This window comes from Aotus nancymaae, unplaced genomic scaffold, assembly GCF_030222135.1.
Source record: "Aotus nancymaae isolate 86718 unplaced genomic scaffold, 86718_ANA_hifiasm-v0.15.2.pri h1tg000059l, whole genome shotgun sequence".
In the NCBI taxonomy this organism is placed as follows: domain Eukaryota; kingdom Metazoa; phylum Chordata; class Mammalia; order Primates; family Aotidae; genus Aotus; species Aotus nancymaae.
Genome location: NW_026988473.1, coordinates 47,802,382 through 47,822,168, shown reverse-complemented (window position 1 = coordinate 47,822,168; position 19,787 = coordinate 47,802,382). Strand labels below are relative to the sequence as shown.

General features: G+C 45.8%; 1 protein-coding gene across 15 annotated transcripts in view; it reads left to right on the top strand.

Annotated features, from left to right (window-relative positions):
* The window catches only part of MICAL2 (microtubule associated monooxygenase, calponin and LIM domain containing 2), a 250,253-nt gene that overhangs the window by 45,147 nt on the left and 185,319 nt on the right, over window positions 1-19,787 (top strand). For 13 of the 15 annotated variants that reach the window (XM_064365173.1, XM_021675159.2, XM_021675157.2 and 10 more), the window contains one exon: window positions 5,370-5,710. In XM_064365173.1, the coding sequence (XP_064221243.1) occupies window positions 5,447-5,710 (264 nt within the window). In that variant the 5' untranslated portion in view covers window positions 5,370-5,446. Of the gene's footprint in view, window positions 1-4,440; window positions 4,873-5,369; window positions 5,711-19,787 lie in introns of those variants that run through there. The other 2 variants (XM_064365169.1, XM_064365168.1) reach the window with 2 other exon arrangements.

Here is a 19,787-nt window from a genome sequence, read left to right as displayed (position 1 = left end):
CTTGCTCCAGGGCCCCTTAGTGATGTAGAGCTAGGAGAGGGTAAGTTTCAGCAGGGCAGCTTGGCAGTATAAATGGCAAGAGGGTTTTGTTTTTAGATTCCATTGACCTTGAAACAGATTTTGTCTGTGAGCCTCAAGGGTGGGTTAAAGAATGAGCTTTTCTCCTGGGCCAAACTGCTGCTTTGTGGAAAGATTCTACCTAGTGTCCACCCCCATCTCTCCTTAAGTTTGTATGAACTTCACCATTTATCAAAAGCCTGGTTGCACTGTCTGATATGCCATTTGGGAGAAGAGGCTCAGGGAAGGTAGGAGGTGTGGGAGTCCTAAATGTGAGGGACCTGCAGATCCGGATGGGGAGGCTCCTCCTCTCATTTGGAGAGGTACTCAGGGACTCTGCATAAACCTTGAGCTTGACTCTTGGATTTTGTGGGCTTAGCCCATTACCAGTACTGTTGCCTGCAATCCAGGGCCCTTAATTTTAATTTTTAGCAGCTAGAGGCAGGAAAAGGAAATTGCTTTGTGACTCATGAAGTCACATAGGCAGGGGAGCAGACGAACCACAAATAAGAGACTCCACTTGGCAAAAACCAAATTGCTTCAAGTCTATTCTTGGAAACTTAAAGCAACACATCTTGTTTCTTCCCAGAAAATACAGAAACCTTCATATTTCTGGTTAATTGGTTTTATTTCTATTGCATATCAAACTTCAAAAGGGCAACAGCTGGGTGGTGGTTAACATGGAAAACTTTAATAAGAGCTGGTTACCCAGGATCCTCTGGCTAAAAAAGAAGCTTCTTTTGGGGTGAGGGGAAGGATAGCCACCAAAGGCTTTGCACCCCAGTTCTCTAGACAAAAGGTTTGAAGCTCAGACTCACTGAGTCCTTCTGAGTACTAGGTCAGCCCTTCCCAGTTCATTTCCAACACTATTCTGAATCCTGTGTGTTTTCAGTTCATTACCACTACTTTCTGTGAGGTTCCCTAGTTACGCATGGGAAACTAAAACCCAAAAGATAAATGATTTGTCCAAGTCTACAAAGAGAGGAAGTGAGTTTGAACTCAAATCTTCTAAGTGGAAGGCCCTTGTCTTCTAGTTTTAAAGTATACAGGTTGAGCCTGGGCACAGTGGCTCGTGCCTGTAATCTCAGCGCTTTGGGAGGCCGAGGCAGACATCACGAGGTCAGGACTTCAAGACCAGCTTGGCCAATATGGTAAAACCCTGTCTCTACTAAAAATACAAAAAGTAGCCAGATGTGGTGGTAGTCCCAGCTGCTCGGGAGGCTGAGACAGAAGAATCGCTTGAACCCGGGAGGCAGAGGTTGCAGTGAGCCAAGATCATGCCACTGCACTCCAGCCTGGGCGACAGTGCGAGACTCCATCTCAAAAAAAAAAAAAAAAGAAAAGCAGTATACGTGTTGAATATACCTAAACTGAAATCTGCAGTGCTCCAAAATGTGAAGCTTTTTGAGTGCTGATGTGACACTCTAAGGAGTGTTAATTGGATTCTTATGGATTTTGGATTTTTGGGATTTGGGATACTCAACCAAGTAAGTATGATGGCCATATTCTAAAAAGAAAGAAAGAAAACAGAAATCCAAAACACTTCTGGTCCCAAGCATTTTGGGTAAGGGATACTCAACCTGTATATAACTCCTTCTGGAAAGCTAGTCTCAGTAGTCATGAGTGATGTTTCTTTTGCCCTTCCTTTTTATGTGATGATGTCTGGGCCATTTGGCGAATCAAATGAGTATTGGTTGCTGCATACATGATCTCGCCGATTCCTTAGAGCCCTATGAGTGGGGAGAACAGGCGGCCCTCCATACCCATCGGTCTCACATCACAGATACAACCAACTGTGGGTTGAAAATATTCAGGAAAAAAGAAAACTTTTTCATCTGTACTGAATATGTACAGTCATTATTTCCTAAACATGCGATGTAACAACTATTTACAATAGCACTTATGTTGTATTAGGTATTATAAGTAATCTAGAGATGATTTAAAGTATACAAGAGAATGTGTGTAAGTTATATGCAAACACTACATCATTTTATATAAGGGACTTGAGCAGCTATGGATTTTGGTATCTGCATGGGACCCTGAAACCAATCTCCCATGGATACTGAGGGAAGCCTGTATTATCCCTATTTCACAGATGAGAAAACTGAGGCCAAGATGGATCAGATAACTTGCCTAGGGCCACACAGCTAGCAAGTGCTTGAGACCAAAATCACTCTCAGGTTGCCCTGACTCTAAATATTCTGATGCTATCCCGTGAGGAAAGCTACCCACCATGGGTGTTAGAGTCATGTTTAAGGTCTTTGACTTAACTTGGAAAACCAATTATAAAGGGTGAGACTGGGCTGTTTAGATCTAGGGTGGCAAGTCTGAGCCTGGTACGGGCAGCTGGGCTACTTATCTTCTCCCGGAGCCATCTCCCTCCACCTCACCTTATCTCACTCTAGATAAGGGCTGGTTTCTGGAGCTCCCACGCCTATCCAGCCCTCAGCACCACCTTTAGCTCTTTCTCCACTGGAGCCTGATGATGAAGTTGTTCATTCATCTTCTTGGGGAGGAGGGGTGGCTATTGGGGTGCAGAGGAGACAGCTTCTTCCAGTTTGTAAATTATTGTCTGGCTTGGTGCCTCTAAACTGTTCATAATTTTAGTCAGGGAGTAGTTGGCCACTTGGAGAACTGATTTACAAACCTATTTTCTAACCTGGCGCATTTCCCCAGGTACAAATCTGCCTCCTGTGGTGGATGCAGCGTGTGTTACCACATCTACTGAGTGCCTCCTGGGGCCTGGCTCTGCCATCATCCACGTTTCTTGCCCTTCACAGCAACCCTGCAAGGATGAGATGGTTATTTGTCTGTTACAGTAGGGGAAACTGAGAATCAGAAGTGGCTTGTATGAGGCGATAGCTCTGAAGCCTCACAGTTTTCTCTGTACTGCTTGCCTGTCCTCAGAAAAGACTGCAGGGTAGCAGGAGAGTTCAAATCGCCTTGTCAGCCCGCCACTGCTTTGTTCAATGCTGGGCACAGAAGTGGTTCCAAAGATAGATAAAGACTGAGAATGTTAATACGCTCTGCAAAGCAAATGAGTCCTGCCTTCCGTTTATGCTCTCTGGGTGGCAAGTGTTGTACATGGGGAAAGTGGAGACGCAGGAGGAGGCAGTGTTTATGTGAGTCATGCCCAAGTGAGCAGAGTGGACGCTCACAGAGCCCGGAGAGCATCTGTGAAGGAATCCACGCTCGTCGTGCCAGGCAGGGCACAGAGCCCGCTTGCCCAGTCTACTGAAGTTGTTGAGTGTCATAGACCAGGGTCACTGGGTAAGGCCTCATGGAGGACCCAGCCTGGCTGGGGCAGGGAAGCTGGCCAGACCTGAGCAGGGAATGAGTGCTAGTCTCCCTTCAGACAAGCACAGTGCCAGGCACCTCGGAAGCTCTCAGGGGAAGAGGGAAGGGAGAGGGTTCTACAGAGTTGCTGGGATCCCCTCACCCGCAAGTCTGGGCCTCCAGTGTCTGAGACCTCACCTGCCCAGCAGGCTCCTCCTGGCAGGTGCTGCTCATTGAGTGTTTGTGCTCCTTTCATGTGCTATTCTTCCTCCTTCTCTTCCAGCTCCTCTCCTCATTGCTGCCTGGACAGCCCCTTAGTTGCCTTCTGTTCTCCAGCCTCCTCCTCCAGTCCACCGCCGCCCTCTCATCTTCCCAGCACTGTTTCCCTCTGCTGCTCTGGATCCTGCTCCTCACAGCCCACTGGAGAGGCCAGGACCCTTCCTGGTCCTGGAGGGGGCACCTGCCACCACGTGCGCTGGACATCCCCATCACAACTCCTCAGGAATCCTGAACCTTGAACTTGCTGTCATTTCATCACTGTCCCACTCTTTCCACACTCACACCCCCATGTGGCGTTTCCATTGCCTGGAATGTCCACGCCCCAGTCTTCTGGTAAAATACCTCTCATTCCTAAAATTGAAGCTTTCTTGACACTTCTCTCTTACGTCTCCTCTGGCCTCCTCGAGGCTGGAAATCGTCTGCTCTGGGCTTCCATGCCCTTGGTTCATTTCCGCAAGCGCTCGCCTGTTGTCTGTAACCTGTCTTCCCCTGTAGGCGGGGCCTGAGCCTGCATATTCCCAGCCCCTTGAGTGGTGCCCGACCCTTGCTACCTCACCAATAATTGAGTGAATAAGTAAGAGATTAAGGAGGAAGATAAACACCATTCTCTGCTTTTGGTATTATAAAACCATCCCACAATTCGAATGAACCCTCCCTATCTGGGGAGCGCAGAGCTGCCGTGAGGTCTGTGCTCTGTGTGTCGCTGACTGCCCCTTGCGAGGCCATGTCGCTCGGTCCGCTGTGCCCTCTTGCTCAGAGACCCCTGCAGCCCTCCTGACAGCTGGGTCAGCCCCGGCTCCTCCACATTTGTCTTCTTGCACCAGCTTTGGATTCTGGAAAAACAGCTAGTGCTTTGGAAAATCAGCTCTACTTTATTTTTGTTCCTTTGAAACTTAAATGACTTTCCTAAGAAATGTCTGAGGTTAGAATGGTGCAGAAAGGACCATGGCCAAAGCCCAGGCAGGCTATTTTTGGGATGTGAATGAGCACCCATCGCATTTTTCCCTTCCATCAGCCGAAGCACTTGTTCCAAATAGCTCACAGCCCAGCCTTACAGAGCACAGGCCCCCTTTGCACGTGGGGAGGAGGAGGTCCACGTGTCTCTGTCTGTCTGTGCGTCTGACTGAGGTGGATGATGTGCTTCCAGCCAATACCAAGAGCAGAAGTTTTGAGAAGAGACCGTCATCATGTGTATAGGGGAGAGCCTTCCTCTCTGGTAACTAATGAAGAACGTCTTTAAAGCTGGATGTCTAGGGAGAGGTGGGTGGTCATGGACTCTAGAGAGATGTTTTCTGGTTGTTTTCTGTCTGGGCATTAGTGTATGTGGCTGGGTTATATTCATATCAGCCATCCGATTTGCAGCACCAGGAGTGATAGACTTTCAGTGGTGCTAGATCTAGTGTACTTCTCTGGGTGATTTCCCTTTTCCTAATCACTATTTGCAGAACCATCTGGCTCAGAGCAAGATTGACCAGTACTGTTGGCATTAGCCAGGGCATAGCCTTGTGCAATCTGTGGCACTTTTCAGCCAGCAAGAGGAGCGGGGTATAGGGGAGAGATTACCTGCAACACCACATTGACGGGCCGAAAGGCACAATTCAGTATCTTTTATAAATGTTTCTGTTTAGGATTGCACACTAAATATTATGGGCAGCATTTGAGTGTCTTAAAGAAATTGTATTTTTACTTCTCAGCACCTGTCCCCCACCCTACCCTCATTGTCCAAAGCTGACCTCTGCCTCCCCCTACTTTCGCAGGTGTGACGTTTCTCCAGGTACTTCATGCTGTTCGCCTCTGTCCTCGCCACACCACTGGTGCACACGACTCCTGAACCATGGGGGAGAATGAGGACGAGAAGCAGGCCCAGGCGGGGCAGGTTTTTGAGAACTTTGTCCAGGCGTCCACGTGCAAAGGTACCCTCCAGGCCTTCAACATCCTCACACGACAGCTGGACCTAGACCCTCTGGACCACAGAAACTTTTATTCCAAGCTCAAGTCTAAGGTGACCACCTGGAAAGCCAAAGCCCTGTGGTACAAACTGGATAAGCGTGGTTCCCACAAAGAGTATAAGCGAGGGAAGTCGTGCACCAACACCAGGGTAAGGAGAAACCCCCAGAGTCTCACCTTTGCAGGGCGTGTGGGTTTGACATGTGGGAGGTCAGGAAGCTGTCGCCCTTTTGCCACTCTGAGGTTCTTAGTGGGTGTGGATGTGAATGTGGCATTGGTTTGCTTTGGTGAGGGTTTCCTTTGTCTGTACGCATCAGCTTTTCCTGGCTGGGAGGTTCCCTCTTCTCATGCCCTCTCCAAGGGAGGGAAGCCAGAGGCAAGGCTGAGGGAGAGAAGCCCATGCTTGATAGCACCCCTGCTTCTACTATTCCTGCTGCCACTACTACTACTTCTAGTGGCTGCTATTTATTGAGCAGCTTCTAGGTACAAGGTACTTTATGTCCATGATTTCAGTGAAGAGCTGCAGGAGTTCTTTGGGCCATTTTAGAGATGTGGACATTGAGAAGTCAGTTGTTCCCAAGGTCACACAACTAGAGGGCAACCTTGGTCCGTCTGATCCTAGGGCTTAAGCCCTAAATCTCTGGGAGAGGCATAGTTAGAGAGTTGTATTCCCCTGGGTATGAACATTTAAGAAAGATCCCCTGGTTTTTAATTAATTGGCTAAGAAATAGGTATAGGTCCTAACTGCCTCTTCCTCCCTGTCTCTTTCTCTTCCTCCTGATTCCCCTGCCTTCTCCACCTGCCACTCCCTTCCCCGGGATGCATTTCTCTACCTAGGACCACACTCATAGTTAAGCCTGCACACTGATTGCATCCCCCTTCATTTGGCCACAGACAGCATCGGTGAACATAGGCTCACTATCACAACCTTTCTCTGACATTCCTGAAATGCCCACCACCAGATGGGCAGCTGGGAGTCCAGGCTTCTCAGCTGACTTCCCTGGTGGCCGTTGGGGGCTATCAGCCCTGGGCACTGGTCCAGGCTGTGTGTTTAGGTTAAAATCAAATGTGCTGTATTTAGACCTCACAGGAGATAGCTCAGCTAGAACCCTAGGAATTCCAGTCAGTGCCAATCCCAGGACAAGAGGACTGAACTCTCCATGGCAATCGGGACTGTTGTGTTTTTGTTTTGGTGATGAGAAGCTGTTGAGTCCACCATGGGATACGCTGCTTTCCACTGCCCCAGGGGAGACAGCTGCCAAGCTCCTGCAAGCCTGGGGCACGCTGACACTGAGGGACATAGGAAGAGCATTCCATCAGGTTGAAATAGACCAATTGCCTCAGCCCAGAGCAGACTAGGTATCCAGGCAGTGCCTGCCCATAACCTGCCAAGCTCCAGCTAGGCAGAGGAGATGAGGGAGGTAGGGAAAAGGAAGGGGGAGGAGAGGGTGAGACCAGTGTCCTGGGTGCCACTCCCGCCCAGTGACTCCTTTCCTTGTTGTTGTGACTTCATGGTTCAGAGTTCACTGGGTGGCTCTTCAGAGTTAAAGGAGGGGAAGCTTTTAGCTTTCAAAGTGCCACCCCCTCAGTAATTGTATATGGTGGCTTTCTTTTTTTAAAAGGTCTCATAAAAGTCAGGTGGCCCAACTGTACTACGTTCTTTCACACAGGATTTTCAGAGCTCCGTTTTGATTAGGGAATGTCACTGTCCCATATACCCAACATGTGCGGCTGCTGAGGGACCCTCTTGGTGAGCTGAGGGCAGATTGTCATAGGGAGCCAGCCAGTAGAGGGATGCGATGGAGGGCTGCCCACCAAGAAGAGACCCTTCTTCCAAAATTTACTAGCCAGTTGCCTAGCCGGTGTGGCCAGCCTCTATTTTACAAGCTTTGGTAGCGTGAAATAGAACAGTCATCACATCTTGTGGTTGGCAGGTCACCACTGGCTTCTGAGATACAAAGGGAAAGAAATCGTCTTTTGTTAGGGATGCTGGGTAAGGTGCTTCTTGCCCAGGAATTTTTATGCCTTTCTTGTGAGGAGGAACAAAGACATTTCCCATGTGAGGTAACCCACCTCATCAAAACCGCCTGAATGCTGAGGAGTGGAAGATGCATTTGAGAATGCATTGTAAGTACAGACTGTAACTGTGTTAGGCTTCTTGAGCTGCGCTTTTCAGAAACCCAGCTCAAAATACACAAAGAACAGGGAAATCATTGACTCATATTAACAGGAAGGTGCAGACACTTTAAGTCTGGACCTTACCTTGGATGCTTGGATGCTTTGCTCTCTGTTGGCTCCATGCTTCCTTCCTGCAAACAGATTTTTCTCCATGTTCGAAGCCTCTCATTCACATCTTTATAGCTCCATCCCAAAAGGCTGGAATCTTTCTCTTCCAGCTCAATATTTAAAAATCTCGGGGAAGGATTCTGATTGGCCCACCTCTGGATTTATGATAGCCAAAGCCAGGGGGACTGGTTACTGTGATTGGTAGCTCTTTCAACCATCACATGACCGATGTGAGGGAGGAGCAGGTCTTTCAAGGATGTGGGAGTGTGAGACAGATAAACAACAGGTGCCCTTGGCTGGCCGTGGTGGCTCATGCCGAGGCGGGTGGACCACTTGAGGTCAGGAGTTCGAGACCAGTCTGGCCAACATGGTGAAACCCCATCTCTACTAAAAATACAAAAATTAGCCAGGTGTGGTGGTGGGTGCCTGTAGTCCCAGCTATTCGAGAGGTTAAGGCAGGAGAATCACCTGAATCCAGGAGGCAGAGGTTGCAGTGAGCCGAGATCACGCCTCTGCACTCCAGCCTGGATGACAGAGCAAAACACTATCTCAAGAAAAAAAGAAAGAAAGAAAGAGAGAAAGAAAGAAAGAAAGAAAGAAGGAAGGAGGGAGGGAGGGAGGGAAGGAAGGGAGGGAGGGAGGGAGGGAGGGAGGAAGGAAGGAAGGAAGGAAGGAAGGCAGGCAGGCAGGCATAAAAAATGGTTGTCCTCTACAGCGACTGTTGATTTGTCTTCTGGCCATGGTATAGGCCCCCTGCATATCACATTCATGTGTGAGTGGTTAATGGCCAGCTCCATGAGGCCAGTGCTTCTACTCCTTGTTGTAAGTCAAACAAAACCCAGGGCAGGGGTCCTCACCTCTCCCAACGTGAATAGTCTTCCACTGTCTTGCTCACGTGCCATGTTCAGGCATCCTTTGGTGTAATGGTTTATGCTGAGCATGAGTCAAGGAAGAAATGCTGGGCCTTTGCATTCATGTGGCTGATTGTTAATGCTAAGCCAGATGACACAGGTTTGTCAGGTACCAGGCATAAAGCCAAGCTCCTGGTTAGCCATAGGCAGAGTAGGAATACACGAAATTCAGCCAGAACCCCGACCTTTGTGCTGATGGGGATGCATCTGAGCACCACCTGGCATGGGTCTGGGCTTAAGCATTTCACAAGCGTTTATCAGCCCCTGCTACGTGCCGAGCACCATGCTCCTGCCTCCATGCCACCAGTGAGTATGTGTGTGTTTACACACGTGAGTGTGACAGTGGTGAGAGATTGGGGACCAGGATCTATTCGGAGAAGAAGGGCTCTAGTGGAGGTGCCAGGGGACAAGGAGGGCGGCCTGAAAGTTCTCTAGAGCAATGGCTCAGGTGCCAGTTGCAAAATCTGACTTGGGAGTATTATTTATTATTGATGATTATTTATGAGGGTTTTGTTGCACTGAATATTAGTAACTCTTTCCCTGGGAGTGACTCTGTTTGGATAAGAATGAGAGTGAACTGAGGATCAAGCCAAATGGACTCTCTCAGGATTGATACTGGCTCTGTATTAGGGTAACACCTGGGTCCAATGTCACACTCAACTGAGTGCTACTGAGGAAAACAATCCAGAAGACTCTGCAAGGTGTAATTTGGTATGGGAAATGCTATAATCACAAAATTGTGGACTCTGGTTATTTTTACATATAAATCTTCAATGCTAGAAGGAACTTAGCGTAACAGATGTTATGTGCAGTGTCTGCATTTAACAGGCCACAAGCAGGGGTCCAGAAAGCTGACGACGGTGGCATTACTGGGATTTGGACTCTGTTTACTGGTTTGCTCTTATATTCTTTTATTTGCTCATTAGCAGGTATTTCCAGTGCCCTGTGCCTTACGGGGCATTTGACAGGGAGGATAGTTTGGAAGATAAATAAGCTGTGGTTTTACTTGAGCTTTCTATAAAGACAGATATATAATTATTTCTGTATTCACTTATTTAATCATTCATGAAGTGAATGGTTATTGAGCAGCTAGTATGTGCCAGGCACTTGTCTAGGTACCTAATAGCTCTGTGGCCTTGGGCAAGTTACTTAATATCTCTAGTCCTCAGTAACATTCTCTGTAAAATGAGGATAATAAGAGTAGCTACTTCATGGAGTTACCAAGAGGGTCAAATAAGGTAATGTTTGTAAAGTGTAGAAGGGTGTCTAGCATTCTGATAAGTGATCAGTAAATATTTAGCCCTTATTGTAATTAATATCTTACGAGCTATGAGAAAGGTAGATACACTGGTCTGCAGGAGCATAGAAAAGCAAATGACTGACAGGGGTAGTCTGGGAATGCTTCCTGGAAGAGGAGGTTTGATGTGGGGCTTGGCAGATGAGTAGGAGTTTGCGGTGTAGAGCTGAGGAAACAGCTAGAGGGAGTGCGAACAGAGAGATAGATTCTAGGAAGAGTGTGTTGCTCTGTAATGGGAAAGGAGGACTGTGGGGCATGTGGGGGAAGGGTGAAAGCCAGAGAGTACAGAGTGGATGGATGGTAGGAAAGGCTGGAGGAAAAGACCTCCTGGTCCAGGCTGTGAACAGAGGGTCTCTTACACGAACAGTGGACCTGGGAAACCAGGAACAATGAGCCCCTGATCCCCAATCCCGTCCAGGGTTCTTTCCACTCGCTGCCCCCCCGCCACACACACACATACAGGACTGCTCAGTAATCACAGGTACAGACCAGGGGGTATTTGTACATTGCTGCCATAAAAACTCGCCTGCAGGAAATGACTCATGGACTCTTGTCACTAGCAGGAATCGGGCTAGCCTATGTAATAATCTTGTGTTATCTTTTTGGAAGGATGTGACTGTATTTGGTGAGCATCCAGCAGGGTCACCACACACCTTTTGCTCCTGGACCGCTCCCCTGTGTGCAGCCCAGGCCCCGGTTTGTGCTGAGGACCAGTTGGTCCTGTGGTCTCCAGCTTCCTCCATAGATTGCAGCAGGGAGGCAGGGAGGCAGCGAGGCAGGGTGCGAGGGTGTTAGAGGTGGAAGGGGTGACACCAGGCTTGGCCTGGATAAGCCTGTCTGACATTCCCCACCTCTGAAGTCATCCATCATGGCTGCGCTGGCTGATACGGGCAGTTCCAGTCATAACTGATAAAGCAGAAGATGGTCCCTGGGGTGTGAAACTCTGTGTGAGTTGAACAAAAAGTTTAGATGAATCTGGATTTGTCCGCTTACCTGACAATAGATGGCTGGCCCTGCTAATTGAACACGTTTCTGAGCCTGGATGGCCAGTCGGGTTGTGTCAGTGACTGCATTTGTTACCACAACTGCATACGGAGTGTGTGGAGTTTGCTTGAGTGTGTATGTTGGGCATTACATGTGAGCTTGAGTAAATCCAATTCACAGCAATGTCATCTGGAGAAGGAAAAAAACTCTCCTTTTTGACTGTCTTCAGGAAGCAGTTAATCCAGGTTTAGTGTGTTCATTTTATAAATATATTTATAAATAAAGACTTTTTTGTCTTTTTAAGAAAAAACCTGGCCAGGTGTAGTGGCTCATGCCTGTAACCCCAGCATTTTGGGAGGCTAAGGTGGGAGGATTGTTCAGGGCCAGGAGTTCCAAATTGGGTGACATAGTTAGACCTGGTCTTTACAGCAAATACACACACACACACACACACCCCACACGTACATACACTTATACACACATAAACACCACACACACATACACACACATACACACATGCACTCATACATACACACATACATACACACCACACACACATATACACACATATACACATAAACACCACACACACATACACACATGCACTCATACACTCACACATACATACACACCACACACACATACACTTATACACACATATACACACACAAACACCACACACACATACACACATACATACATACCACACACACACATACACACATAAACACCACACACATACACACATGCACTCATACACTCACACATACATACACACCACACACACATACACTTATACACACATATACACACATAAACACCACACACACACATGCATTCATACACACACATACATACACACAATACACATACACTTATACACACATATACACACATAAACACCACACACATACACACATACATACACAAATACACACCACACACGTACACACACACCACACACCATACACACATACTCCCCACACACACCACACACACTCGTATACACACCACACACACATACACTTATACACACATATACACACATAAACACCATGCACATACACACACACCACACACCATACACACATACACACCCCCACACACATACACACATACACACCCCCACACACATACACACATACCACACGCACACACTCATATACACACCACACACATACACTTATACACACATATACATACATAAACACCACATACACATACACACATACATACACAAATACATATACACCACACACATACATACACACACACCACACACCACACACACATACACACCCCCACACACACACCCCACACACACATACACATACACACATACCACACACCCACCACACACACTAAACACATACATATTTCTTTATGTATACATATATTTCTTTAAATATGTATATATAAATATATACATATGTAGTTCTTTAAATATGTATGTATAAATATATATTTATATCCTCTATACTTATCTATATATTTCCATGTATCTATTTCTATATATATATATAATTATCATTTTTTCTTTATAAGGAAAAGAAAAAGTTTCTTTGAAAAAAATGCCTGCTCATGATAAAATATAACTCAAGTAGGATAAGAAAATATAGGGTGAGACCTGGCGAGTGAGACCAACACAGTGAGGCCATGTCTCCACAAAACAGTGCATTTTCATTAGCCAAGTGTGGCGTGCCCCGCCATGCCTGTGGTCCCAGCTACATGGGAGGCTGAGGTGGGAGGATCGCTTGAGCCCAGGTCGAGGTGGCAGTGAGCTATGATTGCACCACAGGATTCTTGCCTGGGCAACAGAGCAAGACCCTGTCTCAAAAATAGAAAAGAAAATAAAAGACAAGACAGTGTGGATCTGAGCCTAAGCCAAGCTAATTTAAAAAAAAAAGAAAGAAAATTTAGTGTGGAAGAAGTTTCTTTTCTCCGTTCCCCTAGTTTTCCTTCCTAGAGGTAAGTATGCTCCCATTTTTGTGCGCCCTTCCTGCAAATCTCTACATATTTGCGGATGTGTTTTATGGATGCCTGCACTGCTTCCTTTATTTTCTTAATGGAAAAAAACTACACATTATTTTCTGTACTTGTTCTGAACTTTTTTCACTCAAAAATATATCTTCATCTCAGTAGGTGTGGATCTAACCCTTTTATTCATGACCTTTTATGGTTTCCCATTTTATGGCTATAGCACAATAGCACAATTTCTTTTTCTTTTCTTTGAGATGGAGTCCCACTCTGCCACCCAGGCTGGAGTGCAGTGGTACAAACTCGACTCGCTGCTATCTCTCAGGTTCAAGTGATTCCCCTGCCTCAGTCTCCCAAGTAGCTGGGACTACAGGCATCCACCACCATGCCTGGCTAATTTTTGTATTTTTAGTAAAAAACAGAGTTTCACCATATTGGCCAGGCTGATCTCGAACTCCTGACCTTGTGATTTGCCTGCATCGGCCTCCCAAAGTGCTGAGATTACAGATTACAGGCATGAGCCATTGTGCCTGGCCTATAGCACAATTTCTTTATCTTAGTTTATTTCCAGTCTATTGCCATTCTAAACAGTGCTGCAGTGCATTTCCTTAACCACACTTGTTTGTATACATGTGAAATTGTGAGACAAAGCGTATGTGTACTACATTTAAAAATTGTAGGCATTGTCAGATTCTCCTCCCTGGAGTGGATACTCCCACCAATAGTGCAAAGGAGCAACAAGAAGAGTCCTTCTTTAAAAAGACAGAGAGCACAGCAAGATGTTGCCTACTTAGATTTCCTGGGCCTTGCTGAGTGGGCGTTGATGGACACCCTCTGAGTCCTGCAGCCTGGACTAGGTGACCTTGAACGGGGCCACTGGGTGAAGAGCAGTCCATCAGTGATGTGGCAGGGATTACTGCCATCCTTTTAACAACAGTTTTATTACCACCACCAAACATTTGCATGATGCTTTACAGCTCTCAGCACAGTTCCATAGGTATCATTTCATTAAGGGGTTTGCTTTGCCAGTCCCCATTTCTCACTCCTATAATCCCAGCGCTTTGGGAGGCTGAGGTGGGCAGGTCCCTTGAGCCCAGGAATTTGAAACCAGCCTAAGCAATATGGCAAAACCCCATCTGTAAAAAAAATACAAAAATTATCTGGGAGTGGTGGTGCATGCCTATAGTCCCAACTACTGGGGAGTCTGAGTGGGCAGGCTGGCTTGAGCCTGAGAGGTCAAGGCAGCCATGAGCCGTGATTGCGCCACTGCACTCCAGCCTGGGCGAAGAACAAGACCCCATCTCAAAAAAAAAAAAAAATGTTGCTGTACAGTAAAAGTGAATGCTCTTTAAGAGAAGAACACATATAAGTGTATCAAATTGAATGCACTTACATTTCTCTTGAAAATTTCATCAAATAATGGGAACCTTTTGGGCCCTGGCCCACAGAGGATCTGTCCTGTTAGTGCTGAACTGGGGCCTGGCCTGGCTAACTTGTTCTCTCTATGATTCAGTTCAAGCAGACATCACCTCCTCCTGAGAGCCTTCTGGACCATCTCCTCCCCACTGCCTCCTCTTATTCCATCCCCAGTCTGGGTCTGGTGCCCCAGTGGGCTCCTAGATTCTCTGGTCTTTTTGCTATCTTGCTGATCAGTGCTCCACCTTGATTGCTTTGTCTCTTTCCCACTTGACTGTGAGCTCCCTAAGGACAGGGAGCATGCCTAGCTCATCCCTGGGTCTCAAGCCCCCGGCACAGGGCTTGACTCAGGGAAGATGCACAGGGATAGAGGAGTGAACTCTGTGGCTCAAAGGGCTTCTTTCTTGAGCTACACTGTGTGAGCCCCAGTATTTCCAAGCTTTGATGGTGGGTTTGCAGAAGACAATACCAGACAATCCTTTCATTTCCTTATTTAAGCATCTGTCCAAGTTTGTATCTGAGCATTCCCTCCTTGTAGGGTGGGGATGGTGGCCACAGCCCTGTCTGGGCTTTGACTAGCATCTGGCTGCCCATGGAGCTTTCAAAAGAGACGGGAAGTTAGCCAATATAGGCTTGTGAAGCTGGAAGAAAACTGAGCCTCCCTTTTCTTGGAGAAAAAAAGAAAACCCTCTTGCAGCTCCTGGCCCACCCAGGGTTGTACAAGGCCCTAGGGAGTCTCTGGCCGGGATTATCCAAATAAATGTGTATCTCTAGGCAGAGAAAAAGGAAACCATGAAGCAGTTTAACACTCTCCTCCCCAGACTGGAAGGTAAACCCTGGCTTCCCTCTTCCTTGCTCATTGGAGACTTCTGCTCTGCTTTGATTTTTTTCCCACAATTAAAAATATCTTTACAATCAGTGTATTCCTTGACCAGAGAAGTGTCCCACTTGGTGTGAATATATCTGTTTATCTCCTACTCAACAGGGTGGGGTACCAGGCTGAGTTCATCCTCTTGCCACAGGGAAGTCCTGGGCAGTTCACTGAGCCTGATTCTGATTCTCAGGTGATTCTCCTGGGCTGAATTTGTAAGATTGCATTCAGCTGCCAGTAACTCAGACTCTGACCAGAGATGAAAACAAATTGGGGCTTATTTCTTTAAGGAAAAGTTGGGAGAGAGGTGATGTCTGGAGGTTCAGTAGCTGTATTCTCTGATTCTCTAGGCCAGTGCTGCCCAATAGAAATATAATGTAAGCCCATATATCATGTTAAACTTTCTATTACCCACATTTTAGAAATATAAAGAAGTGTTGAAATTGTAATAATATATTTTATTTAACCTAATACATCCAGTGTTATTTTAACATGTAGTAAATATAAGAAATGAGATATTTTGCTTTTTGTAAATTACATTTCTGAAATACTGTGTGTTTTACAGCTCATTTAAGTCTAGCCACATAGTGAGTGCCTAATAGCCACAAGTGGCTAGTGGCTGTCAAATTGGACAGTGCAGCTTTTCCTCATGCTTGTCACTTTGTAGTTACAAGGTGGCTGCCATAGCTCCAGCCATCACATTTGCTTTCAAAACAGGAATAAAGTAGAAGGGGTTGCTCTAACTACATACATCTCTTTATCATGTAGAAAAGAGTGTTCCCTCCCAGAAATTCTGTTAAAATGTAAGCTCCATAAGCACAGGAGTTTTTGCCTGTGTGTTCTCAGCTGATTCCCCAGCACCTAGGATAATGCCTGACACATAACACGTATTTGCCTAAGGTTGAGTTCTTCAAAAGCAGATGCTGACTAGGTGTCTGGAGTGCAAGGTGTTCATTAGCAATCAACACCTGTGAAGGGAATGGGGAAGACAATGACTGAGCTGAGGAAGAGGTCAAATTGTGTACAAGAGAACCAGATGCTGGCGGGTTCAAGCAATTAGGTCTTTTCCTACTTGGTCTTTCATTAAGTGAGTTTTGCAAGAAACAGGTGGGAGACAATATGGTTCTCAGTGGATATTAGTGTTGTAGGACTTTTTCCCTAGTTCAGGTAAAAGTTGGGTTCTTGTCACATGGCCATGAAAGATTAGGCTCACAGACACTTTGAAGGGTGAGAAAAATAGAACTTACTGGGCGAAAAGGAAAAAAAACTCAGCAAAGTGAGAGAGGCTCCTAGTAACAGGCCCCCATCTCACAGATTGAATCCCAGGTACCACCTGGAATGGGAGAGGCCAGGCTCCTCCTGCTACAAATGGCACAAAGTTCCTGAGGCCCCACCCGGTCCTCCCAGTGCACAGGCCGGTCAAAGGTTCCCCGGGGACCTCTTTACACTTGGCTGTCTCATTAGGATGGTCAGCTATAAGCTACCAGCTCTCTATATAACAGGTACTAACATATATCCCCATACAAATATTGAAATATATAACATGCATAGTTATAGAGATATATACTTAAGTTGTAAATATAATCATATATACATATGTTTTTATGTTTCCAAAATTTTTCCCCTCTCCAAATAGAAACTCTGTAACCATTACACACAACTCACTCTTCCCCTCTTCCCTCAGCCCCTGGTCCCCTCTCATCTTTCTGTCTGTGTAAATTTGTTCATAATATTTCATATAAGTGGAATCATACCATCTTTGTCTTTTTGTGCTTGGTTCATTTCACTTATCATAATACTTTTGAGGTTTGTCCATATGGTAGCATGTGTCAGAATTTCATTCTTTTCTTTTTCAATCTCAATAATATATTTAACTGAATATATCCAAATTATTATCATTTTAGCATGTAATCACTATGAAATTATTTAAAGCTATTTTACATTTTTTGGACTAAGCTTTTGAAATCTGGGGTGTATTTTACTCTTATGTAACATCTCTTTTCGATGCTAAATTTTAATCAGAAACAATCTGTATTTAAATTTTATAAAACTTACAGTTGAAAAAGTAGATTTACATATCCAGGTTATTCCAATCATGCTTAAAACTTTTCCACTAACTGAATTGAGTTTGGGTTTTTCTTCCCAGCAAAATGTGGTAAAATATACATAACATACAATTGTAACCATTTGAAAATATGTAATTCAGTATCATGAGGTACGCTTACATTGTTGTTCATCCATTACTATCATTCGTCTCCAGAACCTTTTCCATCTTGCAAAAATGAAACTCTGCACGCGTAATCAGTAACTCCCCACTCCTCCCCACCCCTAGCCCCGCCTACCACCATTCTACTTTCTGTCTCTAGAGTTTCATTTAAGTGAAATTATACAGTAATTCACACCTGCAGTCCCAGCACTTTGGGAGGCCAAGGTGAGTAGATCGCTTTAGTTCAGGAGATTGAGACCAGCCTGGACAACATGGCAAAATGCAATTTCTACAAAAAATACAAAAAATTAGTCTGATGTGGTAGCATGTGCCTGTAGTCCCAGTGGGAGGCTGAGATGGGAGGATCACTTGGGCCTGGGAGGTCGAGGCTGTAGCAAGATGAGATCATACCTCTGCATTCCAGCCTGGGCAACAGAGTAAGACTCTGCCTAAAAAAAAATCATTTTAAGTGTCTGCTACATACCAGGCACTAGGGACATAGCAGTAAAGAAAACAGGCCAGGCACAGTGGCTCACGCCTGTAATCCCAGCATTTTGGGAGGCCAAGACAGGTGGATCACCTGAGGTCAGGAATTCGAGACCAGCCTGGCCAACACAGTGAAACCCCATCTCTACTAAAAATACAAAAATTAGCCAGGCATGGTAATGGGCGCCTGTAATCCCAGCTACTTGGGAGGCTGAGGCAGAAGAATTGCTTGAACTTGGAAGGCAGAGGTTGTAGTGAGCCGAGATTGCACCACTGCACTCTACCCTGGGCAACAGAGCAAGACTCCAGCTCAAGAAAAAAAAAAAGAAACCAGACAAAATTCCTGTCCTCTTGGAGTTTATGTTTTTATCAGTGAGAGAGAAAGAGAGAGAGAGACAATAAACAAATGTGTGTGTATGTGTGTGTGTGTGTGTGTGTGTGTGTGTGTGAGAGAGAGGTGGTGTCCTCAGTAGAAGATACAGCAGGACAGCAGGGCGGGGAGGGGAGGGTGGGCTGCTGTTTGATGTAGGATGTCCTGGGAAGGCTTCTAGATGTTAGTGACCTTTGAGCAGAGCCCTAAAGGAGCAAGGTCAGTAGTGTACCATCTTAGAGGAAAGTGAATGCTAGACGAGGGAGCAGCAGGTCCAGAGGTGCTGACAAGCAAGTATGCTCAGGATGTTCTGGAAACAGCAAGGAGACCTATGTAGCTGGAAGGAGCCAGCTGGGGTGGTAAGAGATGGGCCAGAGACAGACAGTTCAACCTTGAAACTCTTCCCAATACTTGGGCTTCTACTCTGCATGAGATGCACAGCCCACAGGAGGCTTTTGAGTGGAAAGTGACGTGACTTCCTCAGGGAAGGAACGGTGAAACCTTGGGGATGAAAAACGTAAAGAAAGACTAGGGTCTCTCCCATCTGTGAGTCACAACCATCTCAGGCCTAAGGAATTTATCGCATCCTGTGCCCGTCATGTCTTAGAGGAGCTGCCCACTCTCTCACCACAAACCAGCAGATCAGGGACAGCTGAAGCCAGCCTCACTGCCAAGGTTAGGGCAGACCTGGCCATTCTGATTTCAAGTGTTTTTGAAAGAAAAATACCTTCCTGAGTACCCAGGGCACTTAACACTATCCATAACTTACTGTGTGATCTTGTATCTTGGAGCCTCTGATTCTTCACCTGTGAAATGGGAATAATAATCATGGTAAAACTGTCTGCTATCTCATAGGGCTGGGGTAAAGCCTATAGGAGAAAACACATGTAAAACATATGAAGTGCCGGCAACTGTTAATCACCTCCTTCTACTTCTTGAAACTATTCCCTTGCCTTTTGTGACATGACTTTTTTTTAACATAAAATGTACAGTTTTAACCATCTTTAAGTGTACAGTTCAGTGGCAATACATTTTTGTGCAGCCGTCACCAACATTCATCCCCAGAACTTTTTTCATCTTGTAAAACTGAAACTCTACCCATTCAACAGTAACTAATAATTCTCCCCTCCCCTCAGCCCTTGGCAACTACCATTCTACTTTCTGTCTCTATGAATTTGGTTACGGAAGTATCTCATGTGAGTGGAATCATATAGTATTTGTCCTTTTGTGACTGTCTTATTTCACTTAGCATAATGTCTTCAAGATTCATTCATGTTGCAATGTATGTCTGAATTTCCTTTTTTAGGGCTGAATATTATTCCATTGTATACATAGGCCACATTGTTTATCTGTTCACTCATCAATGGATACAAGTTACTACTACGAACTTTTGGTTATTGTGAATAATGCCACTATGGAGACAC